General features: G+C 46.5%; 1 protein-coding gene across 1 annotated transcript in view; it reads right to left on the bottom strand.

The window, feature by feature from the left end:
• Nucleotides 1-1,173: 1,173 nt before the first annotated feature.
• LOC126536494 (glucose dehydrogenase [FAD, quinone]-like) overlaps nucleotides 1,174-19,978 on the bottom strand; it is a 187,661-nt gene continuing 168,856 nt past the window's right edge. Inside the window, exon 11 of the mRNA XM_050183489.3 lies at nucleotides 1,174-3,171. Within this exon, the coding sequence (XP_050039446.2) occupies nucleotides 2,865-3,171 (307 nt within the window). The 3' untranslated portion in view covers nucleotides 1,174-2,864. The remainder of the gene's footprint in view (nucleotides 3,172-19,978) is intronic.

The following is a 19,978-nucleotide window of genomic DNA, read 5'->3' as shown; positions in this document are numbered from 1 at the left end:
CCAAGGTTTCAGTGATTCCGTATGTGCACGGCCTTCCACACAGAGTTAAAAAGGTGACTGGGAGTCACGAAGTAAAAGTGGTGTTTTCGGCTAGAAACAAAATAGGTAGTGTGTGTTCTAGAGTAAAAAAGTAAGTTCGAAAGTAAGGATGATGCAAAGAAAGAATGTATTATTAAACATCCGCATAAGAACCAATTTTTGGATTGCGCGAAGAACGTTGTGGGCCAAATTCCTATGACGTGTGGTCATGTGTACGTAGGGCAGACTGCGGGATGCATTAACACGAGACTAAGGGAACATTTGTATAGTCTGAAAGATCGCCCTGGTACGCATTTGGTGATGCATTGTCAAGAACATGCTTGCTCACCCTGTCTTAGAAGCACCGACATATTGTTTAGGCATAGAAAGGAAACAGCGAGAGAAATTGTGGAAGCCCACCGGATAGCAAAACTAAAGGAATAATGCATCAGTCATCGTTCTGTTTCATTGTTATATAAAGAGAATTTGATCCTGTCATCATATCTTTAACGCACTTTCATCATAAGTTCTTGTTTCATGCGCTTTGCTGTTATGTTGACCGCGTAGCGTTGATCCGAGGTATTTTATCCCAAGTGTTGTTGTATGCGCTGTTGGCGTGTTCTGTTGACTGGATCGCGCAGATCTGTACATGCAAGATGCGGATATGGTGGCAGTGCTAGGTTATTAACTAATGCTACAAGCTTGCCTCAAACGTGCACCTCTGTGGAATATAATGTCTCTAACGTGTTGTTAGCACATGCAGGATCGCTCTAATAAAATATGCCTCCATGAGCTCATGCACTACTCAAGATCTAAACACGCTAAAACCACAGTTCACATTATCAGGCCTTGCAAAGCATGCCAAGAAGCACACCATGAATTTTATTTGAATTATTTGAGTGCTCCCTAACGTTGTCATTTAAAGGGGCACTAAAGTCAAATATTAAGTCAATGTGGGCCGTTAAAATACCATTCCAGAAGCCTCCGGGCGCTTGTTTTGTGCCATGAAAAGACTTAGTTTATAAGAAAATTGCGCTTTAAGAGTCCGCGTACCTACAGAGCGATTCAAATCACCCGCTCCTGAGCTATGGAAAAATTTGTAATTGTGTCAATGTGGCTGCCACGTAGAAAAAAAGAACTACCATGGCGCTAAAATTTAACAATGAAAATGGCCACTTTATTAATACAATTTAACACGCTTTACATTTGCGAAAAGGTAAAAACAAACATAACAAACACACAACGCAACGCTGTGTGCGTTTGAGCATAGTTTCTCCTGTGTATCGGCTCATAAATCCTCGCATATCGTTTCATGCTTCCAACATCTAAACAATTCGGCAGCAGTCATTCAAGTCATTTTTCACCGAGGAATCTAAGCGACAGTATGCGTAAGTCGTCACATGCCAAAGACCTTGAGATCTGGTGCACACGTTATTGTAACATGGGAATACAGCCATTAGCCCTGTCCCAACAATTATTTTCCATGTATTTATAACTTCTAAGACATAAACACAATCGGTATTCATGTCAAGTGCATGTCTTGTTGGCATATATCTTCTAAGAATAGATTCAAAAGCTCTGCAGGAGATGCTTAGTGCTTGATTTCGCGAAAATGGTAATGTGTACATTGCTGTTAACCTTAAATTGTTTAAGGTGCTTGACATACTAGGAACAATTTTGACTATGAAACTAACATAATGCTACCACTGGTGGCAGCGTTAAGAAGTTGTTTGATATTGCGGGTACATTCATCGGCGATGAAAGGAACTCGTACTCCTACCATCATAATGCCGATGCCACTCATAGTCCTTTCGAGCCCGCAGTCAGTACAATTTCACTAGCGAAACCCCCTTACAGTGTACAGGATGTGCCTTCGATTCATACTGGTAGCAAACTTACGAAAATTTGGCACTTCGGTTAGAGAGGGGCGTTTTTTTAATTGGACTCGGCATACACCGAACCTTGTCGACATCATTATTCCACTCATTTCCTGTCTGGGACTTGAGTTACCCAACATGAAGAGAAAAAAAAAAACGGTTATTCACTGTCAGCGTAAACTGAACTGTCTTACCATGCACCCGCTTTGCCTTATGCAACAACATTGGCATTACTGCATACTTACTGGTGAGGCAATCGACTTCCTAAAAAAGAAAAGCGTCACTAACCTAACTCAGAATATGCTCAAAATGGAGGACGTTTATGAATTATGCTTTTAATGATGATGCAAGACGATGTAGGTATGCATGAAAATTGCTATTGAACCATGTGCTTTGCGATCTTTAGAGTGGTTTTAGGTGATTATCTGCACAACTATCGAATGCCAACTACCATATTAGTCTGAGGGCACACTGCTTGAAGCACTCGTGCATTAGAGCAACTTTCGATTCAGTGTGGTATTGCTCTTCCCGCCAAACTTTCATTAATCAATAGCAAACTAGAATGAGAGCCTACAGAAACCAAAGGAACAAGCGCTTGTCTCTGGTTTAGTGTTTTTTTTTTTGTGTTAGCCAACTTTCAGTACAGTGGTATAAGTATTTTTAATAAAATGTTTTTCACAGGCCCCAATTGTGCTGATGAGTACAATTCAAATTATTATTATTGTTTTCACGCTCCAGCAAGCTGACTGTAGCCCCACGAAACCCCCCAAAGTTTATGCACTACTCTAGTGCAGAAAAAAAATGGCATCGTTACCTACGCACTTGGCGAGGCATATTCACGGTTTTGAAATGTGGCTTAGAGAGAGAGAGAGCTAAAGCATGGCCATCATATCTTCGGACAAAGACATTAGGCAATATTCGCGCCATAATATTTCCTAGCTACAACGCCAACAGCACCGATGCGGAGCGTCACGAAACTGCCAAGCACGCGAGCAAGACCGGCACCAGGGCCCTGAGCAGCGGCCACGACGCGGCCTGCAAGAGAGTCGACGCCGGAGCAGCCGAGTGGGCTCCTTGTTGCGATCCTTTAGGGGAGGGTCCTCGGACGCGGTAGTTGAGCCTCGGGGAGTCCGGAACCACGTTCCCGTTGTCCTCGAGGATCATGTCGGCCGCTTTTTCAGCCATCATGATGACCGGCGCGTTCAAGTGGCCAGTGATCATCTCCGGGATGGCCGACGTATCCACCACGCGCAGGTTGGTGACGCCCCCGCGAACCCTGCGCACGTGAAGATTAAAGGACTTACTTACAGACATTCTTTACGGTTTCACCGCCAGAAGCCACTCCTGATGACTACATCACAGGCCGGCCAACGCTTAAGAGCATGCAGGTCTACTGGTCACTCTTAATGATGCAACTGAGCAATGTAATAACATGTGCGTTGCACAACAACATTGCTCAAGTATTTTACATGGCATCTTGCCCAATGCCCAACTGTTCATTAATGTAACAGACGAAAGTTGTTTTCTCGGGCTTCTCAATGCATAGGCTGGAGAGATGTCGCGTGATATAGAAGAAAGTTATCAGACGCAGCATTTGCGTGAAGGCAATGACCGCTAAAGCTAAATTCACCACACCCCAAGCATTATACTTTCTAACTTGGCAAGTTTTCGGGCAAAACAAGACCAACGGTAAGGCAAGTGTTGCCGCAGCGGCTTTGCTCATCGAGCAAGAAACCCAATAGGAAACTTACTTTGTAACTATCTATGTTAATAAAGTTTTTGCTCACATATTTATTGCTTCTGGCTCATATCAACGTAACCATCTTTCTCGGGGTCAAAACTGTCGTTTTCACCAACTGCTGCCTTATTTGTTGCTTCTTGCCATCAAATATGGAATGCCGTAAACACTTTACGCTTAGGAAATTGTCATATTTTACATGCAGATTATTTAGAGGCAGCTACTTGGAGCTAAATACCGACTCTGATGCACTAACCTCAGCAGAGTGAAGGTGCATACCATCCTCCTCCGTCAAGAACACTCCTGATTGATTACAGGGCCTCGCGTCGCCATTCTTCGCAATTATTTTCTTCTTATCATACTCACTGTCCCGGCGATGCCTTAGATAAGGCCGGCACTGTGGCGTCTGCCGAAAGGAATAGAAGACGAAAAGAACGTCTCCAGAATATGGCCCGGGATTGAACTTAAGATACCATTAGGTTTTTCACACATATTGCCAACACTAATCACGTTCTCCAGACGTTATTATGTATGCTGGCGGCGCAAACGTATTTCTTGCAGACAATAACCTTTATAATGGAAGCAGAAGATGTGGCAAATAAATACTTAACAACCATTTTAACTTCCTCTCATATGGTAACCCTTTATCACAGCGAACCTCCTCTGACGCTGATGAAGAGTTTGCTCGTCGTAAACGTTCCCCAATTTTTTTCGCATGATTGTATGTGTAGTTTGTTGTAGTTCTCACAAACAAATAATGCACCATTACACTTGCTATTTTTTTCAACGAGACGAGTAAAAATGGAACAGGGATTCCCAGTATTGTGTATTTTAGAAAGACATTGACCAGGCAATATTCAGGTCTAAAGAAATTCTGCACTTCTAAAAGGTTCCTCGAAGTTTGTCACGGCATATAAGGGGCTAATTAGCAGCCCTTACGCCAATACAATATATTCCGCCTCATTTATCTAAACAGAACCTTCATTTCTAATTTGTCTTAGAAATTATAATACTGAAAAATTTGTATTTACGTCATTTTACAAAAACGGGAAAGGCCCATTGATTATAATGGTATACCATTCGTTTTCTCTACACGAATGTAAGAACTATGACATTACCCGTATTACATATCCAGGCGTTTGGTTCCACTAAGACCTATCGTAGCACATGCCCATGCCGAAATTTACTGAAGCTGACGGAAAAACGTTGGGACTGCTATGTAGCCAATCTCGTACGCAAGTCATTAAGCTACATACCTATTATGCCATTTATCATTGCAAGATAACTCATTGTTTGGGAAACGACCACTGCAGCTATGAGAAAAATTAAAATTCTTCGAAAGAGAGCTTTGCGGTACATACACCATTATTATGGTAGGCAAAAAGTTTCTCCTCGATGTTGTTATTTAGCAGATATAGTGTTGTTAAGGTGAATCAGGTCAATTGTTTTCATTTGCTGCATCATAATGTTACCAATAAACCACATATCACATGTAGGGTCATTCCACGGCAGCTGTAACAACTGTGGCACTCGACCAATATTCATTTCTCTCAAAAAATTGGAAAACATTTCACGTATATAAGGCTTAGTTGCACAGTAATTTTCTCATATATTTCGAGCGGAAGAAACTTTTGGCATGTAGGGCCGCTTCGACTACACGAAACTGTGGAAAACCAGGTGCGAAACAAAATCTGCGAAAAATTGACATTTTAAGCTTTGCGCTGTTGCGTTGCCTGTTCTTTCATTAGAAATCAGTTTCTCAAAATACCTTAACTTTAACACTGAAGTAAAAAATGGGTAACTCATAGCGTTTGGGAAATATTTCTAAAAAGATGGTTACAGAAGAAAACCTGGAATTATTTTCATAGAACTGTCCCTAAAACACATCATCTGCGATCTTATGTTTTGTCTGGGCCCCGCACAGGGTCTGTGCCTGAATTTGGCACAAGTGTTATTTTTGCCTGTTTCGACGGCGGTAACTCACTATGGTATTACATGAAAAATTAAGCAGAAAAATAGATATAATTGAGAAGCATAACTACTTTCTCGACGGAAATTTTAATCGATGTATTTTGACTATGAATCTCAGGCTCGCCATTGCAATTATTTGGTTCGCGCTTCCACTTCACCTCATAGCATATTGTCGGGAAATACAAACCAGGGTGGCCCAGATGATGGTGTGTGCGGCGAGGAGTAGACGAATTTAAATCTTGGAAGTATGCCTGCTTAAGATAGGTCGACACTGCGCGCTACCGTGCTGCTGGGGGCATACGCGCGAACTGGCAGAGCGGGCCACCAACCACTTGCACGACCAGTAAGCCTAAAACGAGCGAAACAAGACGAAGACATTTGGTGGACAGTATAGATAGGCAGCTTTTTTGGGCATATTAACACGTGAACTCGTTTATCTTTTACGGGTGAGCGCTTTTACCGTCCACGAAATGTTATCGCTCAGCGCAGGACGCTTCTATATGTTTCGGAAGTTTCTAGAATGTTATCGATGCTTCTATCCGCTGTCTGTTGTCCCCGAACCTTGTGTAATCCGCTTGCATGTATGCGCGACGCGAATGGCGCAGAACTTTGTGGAAGGCATGCGGGTCCCAGCGATTACTCTGGAACATTCGACGACTGCTGTATAAAAGCCGACGCGCTTGATACGCTGATCATATTTTCGACGATCGCCGACTGTGTTCGCCGCTGTCGCCGTTCTTTGAGTGTAGCCTGTTTTTGAGGGCACAAGTTCACCCAATAAAAGTTAGTTTCGTCTTTCACAGTATGGCTACTGTGTTCTTCATACGTCACTCCAAGTGACAATATTGACACGTGTTCTTATTTATCGTTTCTCCGGTGACCCCTTTTCATCGGCTAACAAATACCCGCCGTGGTTGCTCAGTGACTATGGTGTTAGGCTACTGAGCACGAGGTCGCGGGATCGAATCCCGGCCACGGCGGCCGCATTTCGATGGGGGCGAAATGCGAAAACACCCGTGTACTTAGATTTAGGTGCACGTTAAAGAACCCCAGGTGGTCGAAATTTCCTGAGTCCTCCACTACGGCGTGCCTCATAATCAGAAAGTGGTCTTGGCACGTAAAGAGTATTTAAAGGAGTTGTTACCTGTGCGAAACGGAGCAATTGTTAATTGGTGTCTTTGTCTAGTGGCATACCCGGATGAAAAAGGCTATTACGTCTGAAGTGTCTAACTTATAGTGCCCCTTTACAATCTGATACATAAATTTTAGCCTAGATGACCGGTTTCTTTGGGTTATTTGTGGCAAGTGGGCTCTCGTTAAAAGGGCAGGAACAGAAGAACGTCCAAAGCTGTTATATATGAATCGTACACCCTTTTTCTGTACGCTTTCAATCTTGTCAATATTGGTCCTAGTGAAGAGGTCCCAGATTATGGCTGCATAATGTAATGATGGGAGAATAAGCGCTTTATATGCGGTCATGCGGACATCAGGAGTAGTAAATTTTAAAGCTCTTCGTAAAAAGAACAACTTACAGTTTGCATTTCTTACGACATAATCAATGTGTTTAGTCCAGTCTAAGCTACTTGTTAGCCAGAGGCCCAGGTATTTGTAGTGAGGTACTTCGTGAGGAACACTGCTGTTGATAGAATAGACAAAGGTTAATGGTCTGTTTTTGTGAGTTACTCTCGTGAACACTGTTTTTTTCATAGTTTATACACATTCGCCGCATATAACACCACTGAACAATTTTGTTGAGTGATTAGTGATAGAAATGATTCCGCAATTATAGACCTGTGTCCGTACTACCCGTCTTCTCCAAAGCACTAGAGAAAATTCTGCACTCTAGATTTACTAAATTTATAGATAAATACAATTTGCTAACACCATGTGAATTCCGATACCAAAAAAAAAACAAGTCTACTGAACTGGCGCTTTTAGAACAATAAGAGTATATTCTGTCGCAATTTGAAAACAAATCTTTTGTTATTGAAATATTCGTCGACTTCTCAAAAGCGTTTGATATTGACACGTGTACTTATCTTTATCGGGCGACCACGTTTCACCGCCTAACAAATGTAATCGCACAGCGCAGGACAAGCCTGCATGTATCCGAAGTTTCTGGAAAGTTATCGATGCTTCTATCCGGCTGTCTGTTGTCGCCGAACGTTGTGTTATCTGATTTCATCGCGTGACGCGAATGGTGTAGAACTTTGTGGTAGGCACGCGGTTCCGAACGATTAGTCTGGAACATTCGACGACTGCCGTATAAAAGCCGACGCGCTTGACGCGCTGATCAGATTTACGACGATCGCCGACTGTGTTCGCCGCTCTCGTTGTGCTTTAAGTGTAGCCTGTTTTGTGGGCACAGATTCGCCCGATAAAAGCTAGTTTTTGCCTTACACAGTTTTGCTACTGTGTTCTTTGACGTCACGACCACGTGACATCTGGTGAAGGTGTTTTGCGTTCATGTACCGGACGCCCCCACAAAGCCGTGACCCAAGCCCTCACTCAGAAGACACCAACGTCACCAAGAACCAGCGAGGTAGCCGCAGGCTGAAGGACTGCCCCCGGAGCACGGACTTTTGCCTGAGACAACTAGGAAGATGGCCACCAAGTCCACCCCAATGGCAGCCACAGCGTCACCCGTCGTGCTGCAGCAGCCCAGGGAGCCTCCGACGTTCCACGATTCAACTTTCGAGGACCCGGAAAGCTGGCTTGAGACGTACGAGAGAGTCGCTACCTTTAACAACTGGAACAGCGACGACAAACTGCGATATGTCTTTTACGCTTTCGAAGACGCGGCCAGGATGTGGTTCGAGAACCGAGAAGCCACCTTGACGACCTGGGAACTTTTCCGAAGCGGCTTCCTGCAGACATTCGCAAGCGTCGTACGCCGAGAACGAGCCCAAGCGCTATTAGAAACCCGGGTGCAGCTACCTAATGAGACGACCGCGATCTACACGGAAGAAATGAGCCGTCTCTTCCGCCACGTCGACCCTGAAATGCCCGAGGAGAAGAAAGTCCGCCTATTGATGCGTGGTGTGAAGGAGGAACTTTTTGCCGGAATGGTTCGAAGCCCACCGAAGACCGTCGACGAGTTTCTTCGCGAGGCCACCAGCATCGAGAAGACACTCGAGATGCGAAACCGGCAATTCGACAGCCGCACAAACTCGACAAACTACGCCGGAGTTCAACCACTGACCACCGACGACCTGCGCGAGACTATCCGAGCGGTCGTGCGGGAGTAGCTACAAAAGCTGTTCCCACCATCACAGCCTCAAGTGGCTTCGATTGCCGACGCCGTGCGTGAGGAGCTCCAACAACTTGGAGTAGCCCGTGTATCGCGCCAGCCTGAGCCGAGAGCGATGACCTACGCCGCCGTCGCGCGCCGTCATGGTCCCCCTCCGCGACCGCGCCAGGGCCCTGTCACGCCGCAGTTCCGTCGTCCGCCGCTGCCAGCGCCAGCACGACCACCCGTCGCCCAGCGCACCTACGCGAGGAAGACGGACATTTGGCGGGCTCCTCACCACCGCCCGCTCTGCTACCACTGCGGAGAAGCGGGTCACGTCTACCGCCGATGTCCATACCGGGAGATGGGACTGTGAGGTTTCGCCGGGAACGCTCCGCGCCCGCAGCAAGGTGAACGCCTCCGGGATATCGCCGACTACCTCGCCGCTACTCAGTGGAGCTCTCGACGACCGTCGCGTTCGCCATCACCAGGCCGCTGCCTGTCGCCGCAGTGCCGACCATACACTGGCCCAGCCCGGGGCCGGTCAGCGAGCCCATATCCGGAAAACTAAAAGCAGCAACCGATGGAGGTGCGGTTGCTGTTCGTCGAACTGACGAAGATCCTCCGCCGCCGACGAAGACACCGACGAAACTACCTCGACGATATAACGACACGTCGCCGTCCCGACGAAATCAGGAAGCCAAGACTACACCGATGAAAGACGACTTGACGACGCGACGTTCCAACTTCAGTTCAACACGACGCAGCCGTGATCCGACGCCAAGACCTAACTGTAACGCAAGACTGAGAACCACCGACCTCGACGTGCTTCTCGACGGCCACGCAGTCACCGCCTTAGTCGACACAGGAGCCGATTACTCCGTCATGAGTGGACCCATCGCCGCCCATTTGAGGAAAGTTAAGACTGCATGGGAAGGCCCTCAAATTCGGACCGCTGGAGGACACCTGATTACGCCGACTGGGATCTGCACGGCAAGAATTACCGTTCATGACCGGACTTACCCTGCCACCTTCGTTGTCCACCAACAGTGTTCACGAGACGTCATTCTCGGCATGGACTTCCTGAATCAACATGGCGCAGTCATCGACCTGAAGTCGAAATCGATAACGCTGTCACAAGATCAAGCGATACCGCCGGAGAGCTGTCGTAGTCATTACGCCTTGAGTGTGCTCGAAGATCAAGTGAGCATCCCGCCGCGCTCCAGCATTATTATTTGCGTCGGCACTGAAACACCCGCTGACGTAGAAGGCGTCATCGAGGGCGACCAACATCTGCTCGACCGTGAAATTTGCGTCGCAAGAGGGATCGCTCGACTCCACGGAGGGCAAGTGGAAGTTATGCTAACCAACTTCAGCCAAGAGTTCAAGCGCATCAACAAGGGCACGACAATCGCATACATCGAGGAAAATGTGGAAACCAGCAATGCCTTTGTCCTCTCGGATTCAGCCGCATCTACCCCGATGAGCATTGTCCCCGAACCAGACTTCGACGTGAATCCAAGTCTTCCTATGAGTAAGCAGCAACAGATCAGAAGTCTTCTCCGACGATACAAAGACTGCTTTTCGACGTCATCGAGGATTCGACAAACACCAGTTGCAAAGCATCGCATAATAACCCAAGAGAGCGCTCGACCACTCCGCCAGAGCCCTTACCGAGTTTCGACGCGAGAACGTGAAGCTATTAGGCAACAAGTCGACGAAATGCTGCGCGACGACATCATCCAGCCGTCGAAAAGCCCGTGGGCCTCTCCTGTAGTCCTGGTAAAGGAAAAAATGGCTGTGGCTTAGCTAAGGTTAAGCCCAGGATGCGAAGCATACTAGCCTTTTAGTTGTTGAACCACTGTTTAGCCTGGTGAACTGCTGTTGCTTGGCTATATTTGGTTCGACTAGACGAAGAAACAACTCATGCGTTACTCTGCTTCGCCTTCAAGAGTAGAACGCGATAGCGTTCCCGTCGACCCGCCAAGGGGTGTAAGACAATGGGCTACGGCGCAGCGAGTACGCGCCCCGCATTGGACGCGGTGAGCGTCGAGCAACGCAGCGTTCGGCGCGGCAACGAAATGTGCGCCTGAGCAAGCGACGCACGCCTGAGCCTTAGAAACAGCTCGTTTCTAAGGCAACGCCGCATTCACTAGAGGTGCTTTTGTACCGCTTTGAAGCATCGTACTCGTGGCTCAGTGGTAGCGTCTCCGTCTCACACTCCGGAGACCCTGGTTCGATTCCCACCCAGCCCATCTTGCAAGAGTTGAGCCAAAGCCACCTAGAAAATCAGTCTCTGTAGCACGCCGCAACCTTCGCCTCTCATTCCAACGAGCAGCTCTGTCTCCAGGAGGCATCTCACCTCGTGATTGTCTAGCAGAGGCAAGCGCAGCTGCTTATATACCGCCGCGACGCCGCGAGCGACGGCGCGAGTTGGAGCCCCGTTTCTCCTCTGTCGTGACGTCACGGTGTCACGTGGTATTGAAGGCGACACCGCCGCGCCTGAGGAGCTGGGTTGAGCTCTCGTAATATGCTTCGTATAAAAGGACGGAACCCTACGCTTCTGCGTCGATTATCGTCGACTGAACAAGATCACGAAGAAGGATGTGTACCCCCTTCCACGGATAGACGACGCATTGGATCGGCTCTGCAACGCTAAATACTTCTCGTCGATGGACCTCAAGTCTGGCTACTGGCAAATAGAAGTCGACGAGAGAGATCGCGAAAAGACTGCCTTCATCACGCCAGACGGCCTCTACGAGCTCAAGGTCATGCCATTCGGACTGTGCTCGGCGCCCGCAACGTTTCAGCGCGTCATGGACACAGTGTTAGCCGGACTGAAGTGGCAGACGTGCATTGTTTACCTGGATGACGTCGTTGTCTTCGCCGGAAATTTCGACGATCACCTTAGGCGGCTTGCGACAGTGTTAGAAGCCATCAAGTCATCAGGGCTCACTCTGAAGCCGGAAAAGTGCCGTTTCGCTTATGATGAGCTTTTGTTCCTAGGCCACGTGATCAGCAAATCACGAGTACGCCCCGACCCACAGAAGACAGCTGCCATCGCAAAGTTCCCGCAGCCAACCGACAAGAAGGCAGTGCGCAGATTCCTTGGCATGTGTGCCTACTATAGGCGCTTTGTCAAGGACTTTCCACACATCGCGGAGCCGCTAACACATCTAACCAAATGTGATGTCGCGTTCAAGTGGGAAACGCCGCAGGCCAAGGCATTTCAAGAACTCAAACGACGCATGCAGTCGCCGCCGGTACTTGCACACTTCGATGAGGACGCCGATACCGAAATCCACACTGACGCCAGTAGCCTAGGCCTCGGTGCCGTCCTAGTCCAGAGGAAAGAAGGACTTGAAAGGGTGATATTGTATGCTAGCCGGTCGCTGTCAAAAGCGGAAAGCAACTATTCTACGACTGAAAAGGAATGCCTCGCCATCATTTGGGCTACAGCTAAATTCCGTCCTTACCTCTATGGCAGGCCATTCAAAGTCGTCAGTGACCATCACGCATTGTGTTGGCTAGCTAACTTAAAGGACCCTTCAGGACGGCTGGCGCGGTGGAGCCTCAGACTACAAGAATATGACGTCACGGTAATATAAAAGTCCGGAAAAAAACACTCCGACGCCGACTGCTTATCGCGCGCCCCCATTGATGCCCCGCCGCAAGACGACGAGGACGACGACGCCTTCCTTGGGATAATAAGCGCGGAAGACTTCACTAAACAGCAACGAGCAGACCCGGAGCTAAAAGGCCTCGTCGAGTATATGGAAGGGAACGCCGACGTTGTCCCTAGGGCATTTAAGCGCGGGTTGTCTTCGTCCACGCTACAAAACAACCTGCTCGTGAAGAAGAACTTCTCACCAGTCCGCGCCAGCTACCTTCTTGTTGTACCGTGAGCGCTGCGTCCAGAAATACTGCACGCCCTACACGACGATCCAACCGCTGGGCACCTCGGATTCTCCCGGACGCTGTCGAGAATACAGGAAAGGTATTACTGGCCGCGTCTGACCGCCGACGTCGCCCGTTACGTCAAGACATGCCGAGACTGTCAACGACGCAAGACACCACCGACAAGGCCAGCAGGATTACTACAGCCGATCGAACCTCCTCGCCGACCATTCCAGCAGATTGGGATGGATTTGTTGGGGCCGTTTCCGATATCAACATCCGGGAATAAGTGGATCGTCGTGGCGACAGACTATCTCACCCGTTTTGCTGAAACTAAAGCTCTATCAAAAGGCAGCGCAGCTGAAGTGGCGAAATTTTTCGTCGAGAACATCCTGCTGCGACATGGTGCCCGAGAAGTCCTCATCACCGACAGAGGAACTGCTTTTACAGCAGAGCTCACCCAATCCATTCTGCAGTACAGCCAGACAAGCCACAGGAGGACAACTGCCTACCATCCGCAGACGAATGGTCTCCCGGAGCGCCTGAACAAGACCCTCGCCGACATGCTAGGAATGTACGTCGTCGTCGAACACAAGACGGGGGACGCGGTCCTGCCGTACGTAACCTTTGCGTACAACACGGCGGTGCAAGAAACAACACAGATCACGCCGTTTAAGCTGGTTTACGGCAGGAACCCGACGACGACGCTTGATGCCATGCTGCCGCACGTAACTGACGAAGAGAATGTTGACGTCGCTAGCTATCTCCAGCGCGCCGAAGAAGCCCGACAGCTCGCCCGCCTGCGAATGAAGAGCCAGCAGAGCACCGACAGCCGACACTACAATCTCCGACGACGCTTCGTCGAGTACCAGCCTGGCGACCGTGTTTTGGTCTGGACCCCGATACGCCGATGAGGACTCAGTGAGAAACTACTCCGACGCTATTTCGGACCCTACAAGGTCATCCGACGTATTGGCGCTCTGGACTATGAGGTCGTGCCAGACGGCATTTCGCATTCCCAGCGGCGCCGCACACGATCTGAAGTGGTCCACGTGGTGCGCCTTAAACCCTTTTACGGACGCTGACGAACTTCGTCATTTTTGTTCTTTTCTTTGCTACGAGTGCTTTTGTTTATAACCTTCGTTTCTTTGCAGCATCGGGTCGATGCTTTTTAAGAGGGGGGTATTGACACGTGTACTTATCTTTATCGGGCGACCACGTTTCGCCGCCTAACAAATGTAATCGCACAGCGCAGGACAAGCCTGCGTGTATCCGAAGTTTCTGGAAAGTTATCGATGCTTCTATCCGGCTGTCTGTTGTCGCCGAACGCTGTGTTATCCGATTTCATGGCGTGACGCGAATGGTGTAGAACTTTGTGGAAGGCAAGCGGGTCCGAACGATTCGTCTGGAACATTCGACGACTGCCGTATGAAAGCCGACGCGCTTGACCCGCTGATCAGATTTACGACGATCGCCGACTGTGTTCGCCGCTCTCGTTGTGCTTTAAGTGTAGCCTGTCTTGTGGGCACAGGTTCGCCCAATAAAAGCTAGTTTTTGCCTTACACAGTTTTGCTACTGTGTTCTTTGACGTCACGACCACGTGACAATATTCTAAACCATGAATTACTTCTAGAGAAACTATGGTACTACGGAATCCGAGGACAGGCTGCAAAACTAATAAAATCTCACTTGTCTAAAAGGAAACAAACGGTTGACATACCTAATGCATACTCAGAAGTAAAACCTGTTTATTCTGGTGTCCCTCAAGGCCACTGCTTTTCAACATTTACCTTAATGACATTGTAAAGATTAACCCAAATTCCAGATTCATAATATATGCAGATGATACAAGCGGGGATTTTTTTTCTTCGGAAATGACATTCACGAACTGATGCAATCGTGCAACACGACGATGATCTCACTGGAAACATGGTCCGAAACTAATGATATGCGTGTTAATGAGAGCAAGACAAAAGCGGTAATCTCCAGGCCGAAAAATAAAACGGTTTCTCTACACAAAAGTATTCTACTTAACTCCAAACAAATAGAAATAGTTGATCATTTTAAATGTCTAGGTGTAGTATTTTCTTCAACTATGTAATGGACAGCACATTTGGACCAAGTTATCAAGCAATTAGCTAGAACTGGCGCAATCGGCTGCATTAGATACATTCTTTCTAAGCCAATTAAACTGCTTCTTTACAAGCCATTATTTTATTCTCACATTAACTATAGCGAGCGGGTATGGGGCAGTGCAACACCGTCCTGTCTAGAGAAAATTTATATTTCGCAAAAAAATTTTCGTCGCAAATCAAAATCTTTCATTTGTATCAGTATCGGCTCAGCGTTCGTCTTAAAATAGAAACAAGAAATAGCATAGGTAACATTCGGCATCTAGCAAACTTACAAGAAAATAAAAAGTTACCCGTTCAGACACCCCGAAATCTGGTTGGTGCCAACAGCACACATCAATACGAGGAAAGAGCGCCTTCAACACACACCTCCTTCCCTTCTCAAGCGTACGAATCTGCTAACATCAACTTGTTTACCTGTACTCAACGAGACATACGTTCCATATGCAATTCATATGCAACAGAATGCACCGCTGAGTAATCTTTAGCTATAGTTAAGCTTAATATAGGATGTTTTCCTTGTTCTATTTTTATTGAGTCCATTATTCTTTGCCATTAGTGCTGTTATTTGATGCATGTTATTTGACGATTAGCTTACATAAGTGTAATCACGCTTGTGACGAAGTAATTTGGTTTCTGCACATGTAAGTGCAGATAAGATTTTGTTTGGTCTTCTTATGTTCTTGCTATATCGTTATATATACGTTTTTTTAACATGAAGTGGTCATGCCTACGATGAGATTGCCTGTCGCTGCTGCTTTGTATTTCGGGGCTGCGGCCCAATTAAACTGTTTATGACAGCTTTTTCTGCAGCTCCCCTGTCTTTATTTCTTGAGGCACAAATAAATTGTTATTATTATTATTTAATAGCTCAGTTGGTAGCGTCAAGCGTAACCGGGAAGTCAGGCAACGTAGAACAGGAACCGCTGAATGGCCGAGTGGCTGTCTCTCTTGTGACAAGCACTGGCAATTCGGCCGGCTCGGTGGTTGCACCGCAGGCATCGAATGGAGGATCTAGTTGACATTGCTCGTGTGCTCTTCTTCCTTACATTTAACGCATGCGGGTACCAGCTGAACGAGTCATGTATAAAAGCCGACGTGCTTGACCCGCTGATGAGACTTTCGCCGATCGCCTACTGTTCGCAGCTATCGTTGTGTTTTGAATGTCACTCGATTTTGTCGGCTTCGCCCTATAATGTGTTAGTTTTTAGATCCTCAGCATTGCTGCTGTGTTCATCGTCACTACAACGTGACAATATTTCACTGGTTCCGTAATATGTATCTACTATTATTCTAGCTACTCGGGGGCCAGATATACCCTAGTCAAGAAAGTTCTTGTTGGGACATGCAACACAGAGCCAATATGGTGTCAAGCTGGAAGAAACCAATAAGTATAGCAGTTTATTATGGGGGGCATCGTGGAGCATAATTCAATGATACGTTATAGTTTGCAATGTTTGTTGTCGCGTTTATATACGGCGTCATCATTTTTAAGTGGTACAGAATTTTTAAAAATCATCATCGTCATCATCATCGTCATCATCATCATCACCATCATCATCAGCCTGGCCACGCCCACTGTAGGGCAAGGGCTTCTCCCATACTTCAATTACTCCCGTCATGTGCTAATTGTGGCCATTTTGTCCCTGTAAACTTCTTAATCTCATCCGTCCACCTAACTTCCTGGCGCCGCCTGCTACGCCTCCATTGTCTTGGAATCCAGTTTGTAACCCTTAACGACCACCGGTTGTCTTCCCTTCTCATTACATGCCCTGGCGATGCCCATTTCTTTTTCTTGATTTCGACTAAGATGTTATCAACCTGCGTTTTTTCCCTCACCCAATCTGCTCTCTTCTTATCCCCCCCCTTAACTTTACACCCATCATTCTTCTTTGCATTGCTCGTTGCGTCGTCCTCAATTTAAGCAGAACCCTTTCAGTAAACCTCCAGGTTTCTTGATGGTAGGTGAGTACTGGCAAGACAGCTCTTATACAATTTTCTCTTGAGGGATAATAGCAAGCTGCTGTTGATGATCTGAGAATGCCTGCCAAACGCTCCCCAGCCCGTTCTTATTCTTCTGATTATTTCAGTCTTGTGATCCAGATCCGCGGTCACTACCTGCCCTAAGTAGACGTATTCCCTTACCACTTGCAGTGCCTCGCTACCTATCGTAAACTGCTCTTCTCTTTCATTTATTACATTTCTTTAGTTTTGTGCAGAATAATTTTTAGACCCACCCTCTTGCTTTGCCTGTCCAGGTCAGTGGGTATGCATTACAATTGGTCCTCTTCGTTACTAAGCAAGGTAACATCATCAGCGAATCTCAAGTCTCCATTAACTATTATCTCCAGTTTTTCCCAATCAAGGTCTGTGAACACATCATCTAAACACGCTGTGAATAGCATTGGAGAGATCGTATCTCCCTGCCTGACGCCCTTCTTTATTAACATTTTGTTACTTTCTTTATGGAGGGCTACGGTGGCTGTAGAGCCGCTATAGATATCTTTCAGTATTTTTACATACGGCTCGTCTGCACCCAGATTCCGTAACGCCTCCATGACTGCTGAGGTTTTGACTGAATCAAACGCTTTCTCGTAATCAATTAAAGCTATATATAAGGGTTGGTTATATTCCGCACATTTCTCTATCACCTGATTGATAGTGTGAATATGATCTATTGTTGAGTAGCCTTTACGGAATCCTGCCTGGTCCTTTGGTTGACAGAAGTCTAAGGTGTTCCTGATTCTATTTGAGATTACCTTAGTAAATACTTTGTAGGCAACGGACAGTAAGCTGATCAGTCTTTAATTTTTCAAGTCTTTGGCGTCCACTTTCTTATGGATTAGGATTATGATAGCGTTCTTCCAAGATTCCGGTAGGCTCGAAGTCATGAGGCATTGCGTATACAGAATGGCTAGTTTTTCTAGAACAATCTGCCCTCCATCCTTAAACAAATCTGCTGTTACCTTATCCTCCCCAGCTGCATTCCCCCTTTGGATAGCTCCCAAAGCTTTCTTTACTTCTTCCTGCGTTACTTGTGGGATGTCAATGTCCTCTAGACTATTCCCTCAGATAACATAATTCTAGCGCTTGAGCTGCATCAGTCATAGATGCGGAGATTACTAGCACGCAAAATGAAAGCACGTATCAAACTAATTACCAACATTTCACGAATTAGCGTCTTAATAGGTTACCTTACAGCACATATTGGAATTTACAAATTCTAGCCGGTGAGTTCACAAGGAATATTAATCTGGAATGAATTGCCAGAATGACACTATATTCTAGATATGTGGCATCAAACTCGCCACAGTAATGCACTGTTGTTCCACTTTCTTAACAAAACACTGTTTTATGCATTGAAGCACAAAAGTAACTGACGTATATTGTCCCCAATTTTGAAAAATAATATCTCTAAACCAATGTCACCCGTGAAATTCATTTCCAGTGGATACGGCTTGAAAGCTCACTGGTAAGGATTTGTAAATTTCTATATGTGCTGTCAAGTAACCGATGAAGAAGTTAATTAGTGGATGTTTGTTAATTAGTTGAATATGCGTTTCGATTTGTCGTGATAGTAGTGTCCTCCACTTTAAATAATCCAGCTCAAAATCAAGAAAGATGCTTTCTGCTATAGGCGATTTAAAAAACTACGAAAAAACTGAAAAATGATAAGGCCGTGTAATACACAAATACAGTTAAAAAATAGAACCGAAAACCATATCATGCGCTTACACCATCGATTTGTTTACGTAGCAAATTCAGTTATAGTGTGTGTTCCGCCAACATGTAAATCGAAGCGCGATCCAAAATATTGTAATGTTGGGACTCAAATTCGAAAAATTTTTCTCGGTGAAAATGCAAATTACTTCGATTAAAGTTTCCGTTGGAAAAGTTGCTATGCTTCTCAATTATATCCTCTTTCCTGCGTATTTTTTCCATGGGCCACCTTCGTGTGGTACCAACGTTTAAACATACACCAATATAGCATTTTTGCCAAAGCTAGGCTTGTTGTGTATAGTCCAGCCTGTCATCATCATCATCATCAGCCTGGTTACACCCACTGCAGGGCAAAGGCCTCTACCATATTTCTCCAACGACCCCGGTCATGTACTAATTGTGGCCATGCCGTGCCTGCAAACTTCTTAATCTCATCCGCCCACCTAACTTTCTGCCGCCCCCTGCTACGCTTCCCTTCCCTTGGAATCCAGTCCGTAACCCTTAATGACGATCGGTTACCTTCCCTCCTCATTACATGTCCTGCCCATGCCCTTTTTTTTTCTTGATTTCAACTAAGATGTCATTAACTCGGATTTGTTCCCTCACCCAATCTGCTCTTTTCTTATCCCTTAACGTTACACCCATCATTCTTCTTTCCATAGCTCGTTGCCTCGTCCTCAATTTAAGTAGAACCCTTTACGTAAGCCTCCAGGTTTCTGCCTCGTAGGTGAGTACTGGTAAGACACAGCTATTATACACTTTTCTCTTGAGTGATAATGGCAACCTGCTGTTCATGATCTGAGAATGCCTGCCGAACGCACCCCAGCCCATTCTTATTCTTCTGATTATTTCCGTCTCATGATCCGGATCCGCCGCCACTACCTGCCCTAAGTAGATGTACTTCCTTACCACTTCCAGTGCCTCGCTACCTATTGTAAATTGCCGTTCTCTTTCGAGACTGTTAAACATTACTTTAGTTTTCTGCAGATTAATTTTTAGACCCACTCTTCTGCTTTGCCTCTCCAGGTCAGTGAGCATGCATTGCAGTTGGTCCCCTAGGTTACTAAGCAAGGCAATATCATCCGCGAATCTTAAGTTGCTAAGGTATTCTCCATTAACTTGTATCCCCATTTCTTCCCGATCCAGGTCTCTGAATACCTCCTGTAAGCAGGCTGTGAATAGCATTGGAGAGATCGTATCTCCCTGCCTGACGCCTTTCTTTATTGTGATTTTACGGCTTTCTTTATGGAGGACTACGGTGGCTGGGGAGCCGCTATAGATATCTTTCAGTATTTTTACATACGGCTCGTCGACACCCTGATTCCGTAATGCCTCCATGACTGCTGAGGTTTCGACAGAATCAAATGCTTTCTCGTAATCAATGAAAGCTATATAT

Source organism: Dermacentor andersoni, chromosome 3, assembly GCF_023375885.2.
Source record: "Dermacentor andersoni chromosome 3, qqDerAnde1_hic_scaffold, whole genome shotgun sequence".
Classification (NCBI taxonomy): domain Eukaryota; kingdom Metazoa; phylum Arthropoda; class Arachnida; order Ixodida; family Ixodidae; genus Dermacentor; species Dermacentor andersoni.
This window is presented reverse-complemented; position numbering and strand designations above follow the sequence as displayed.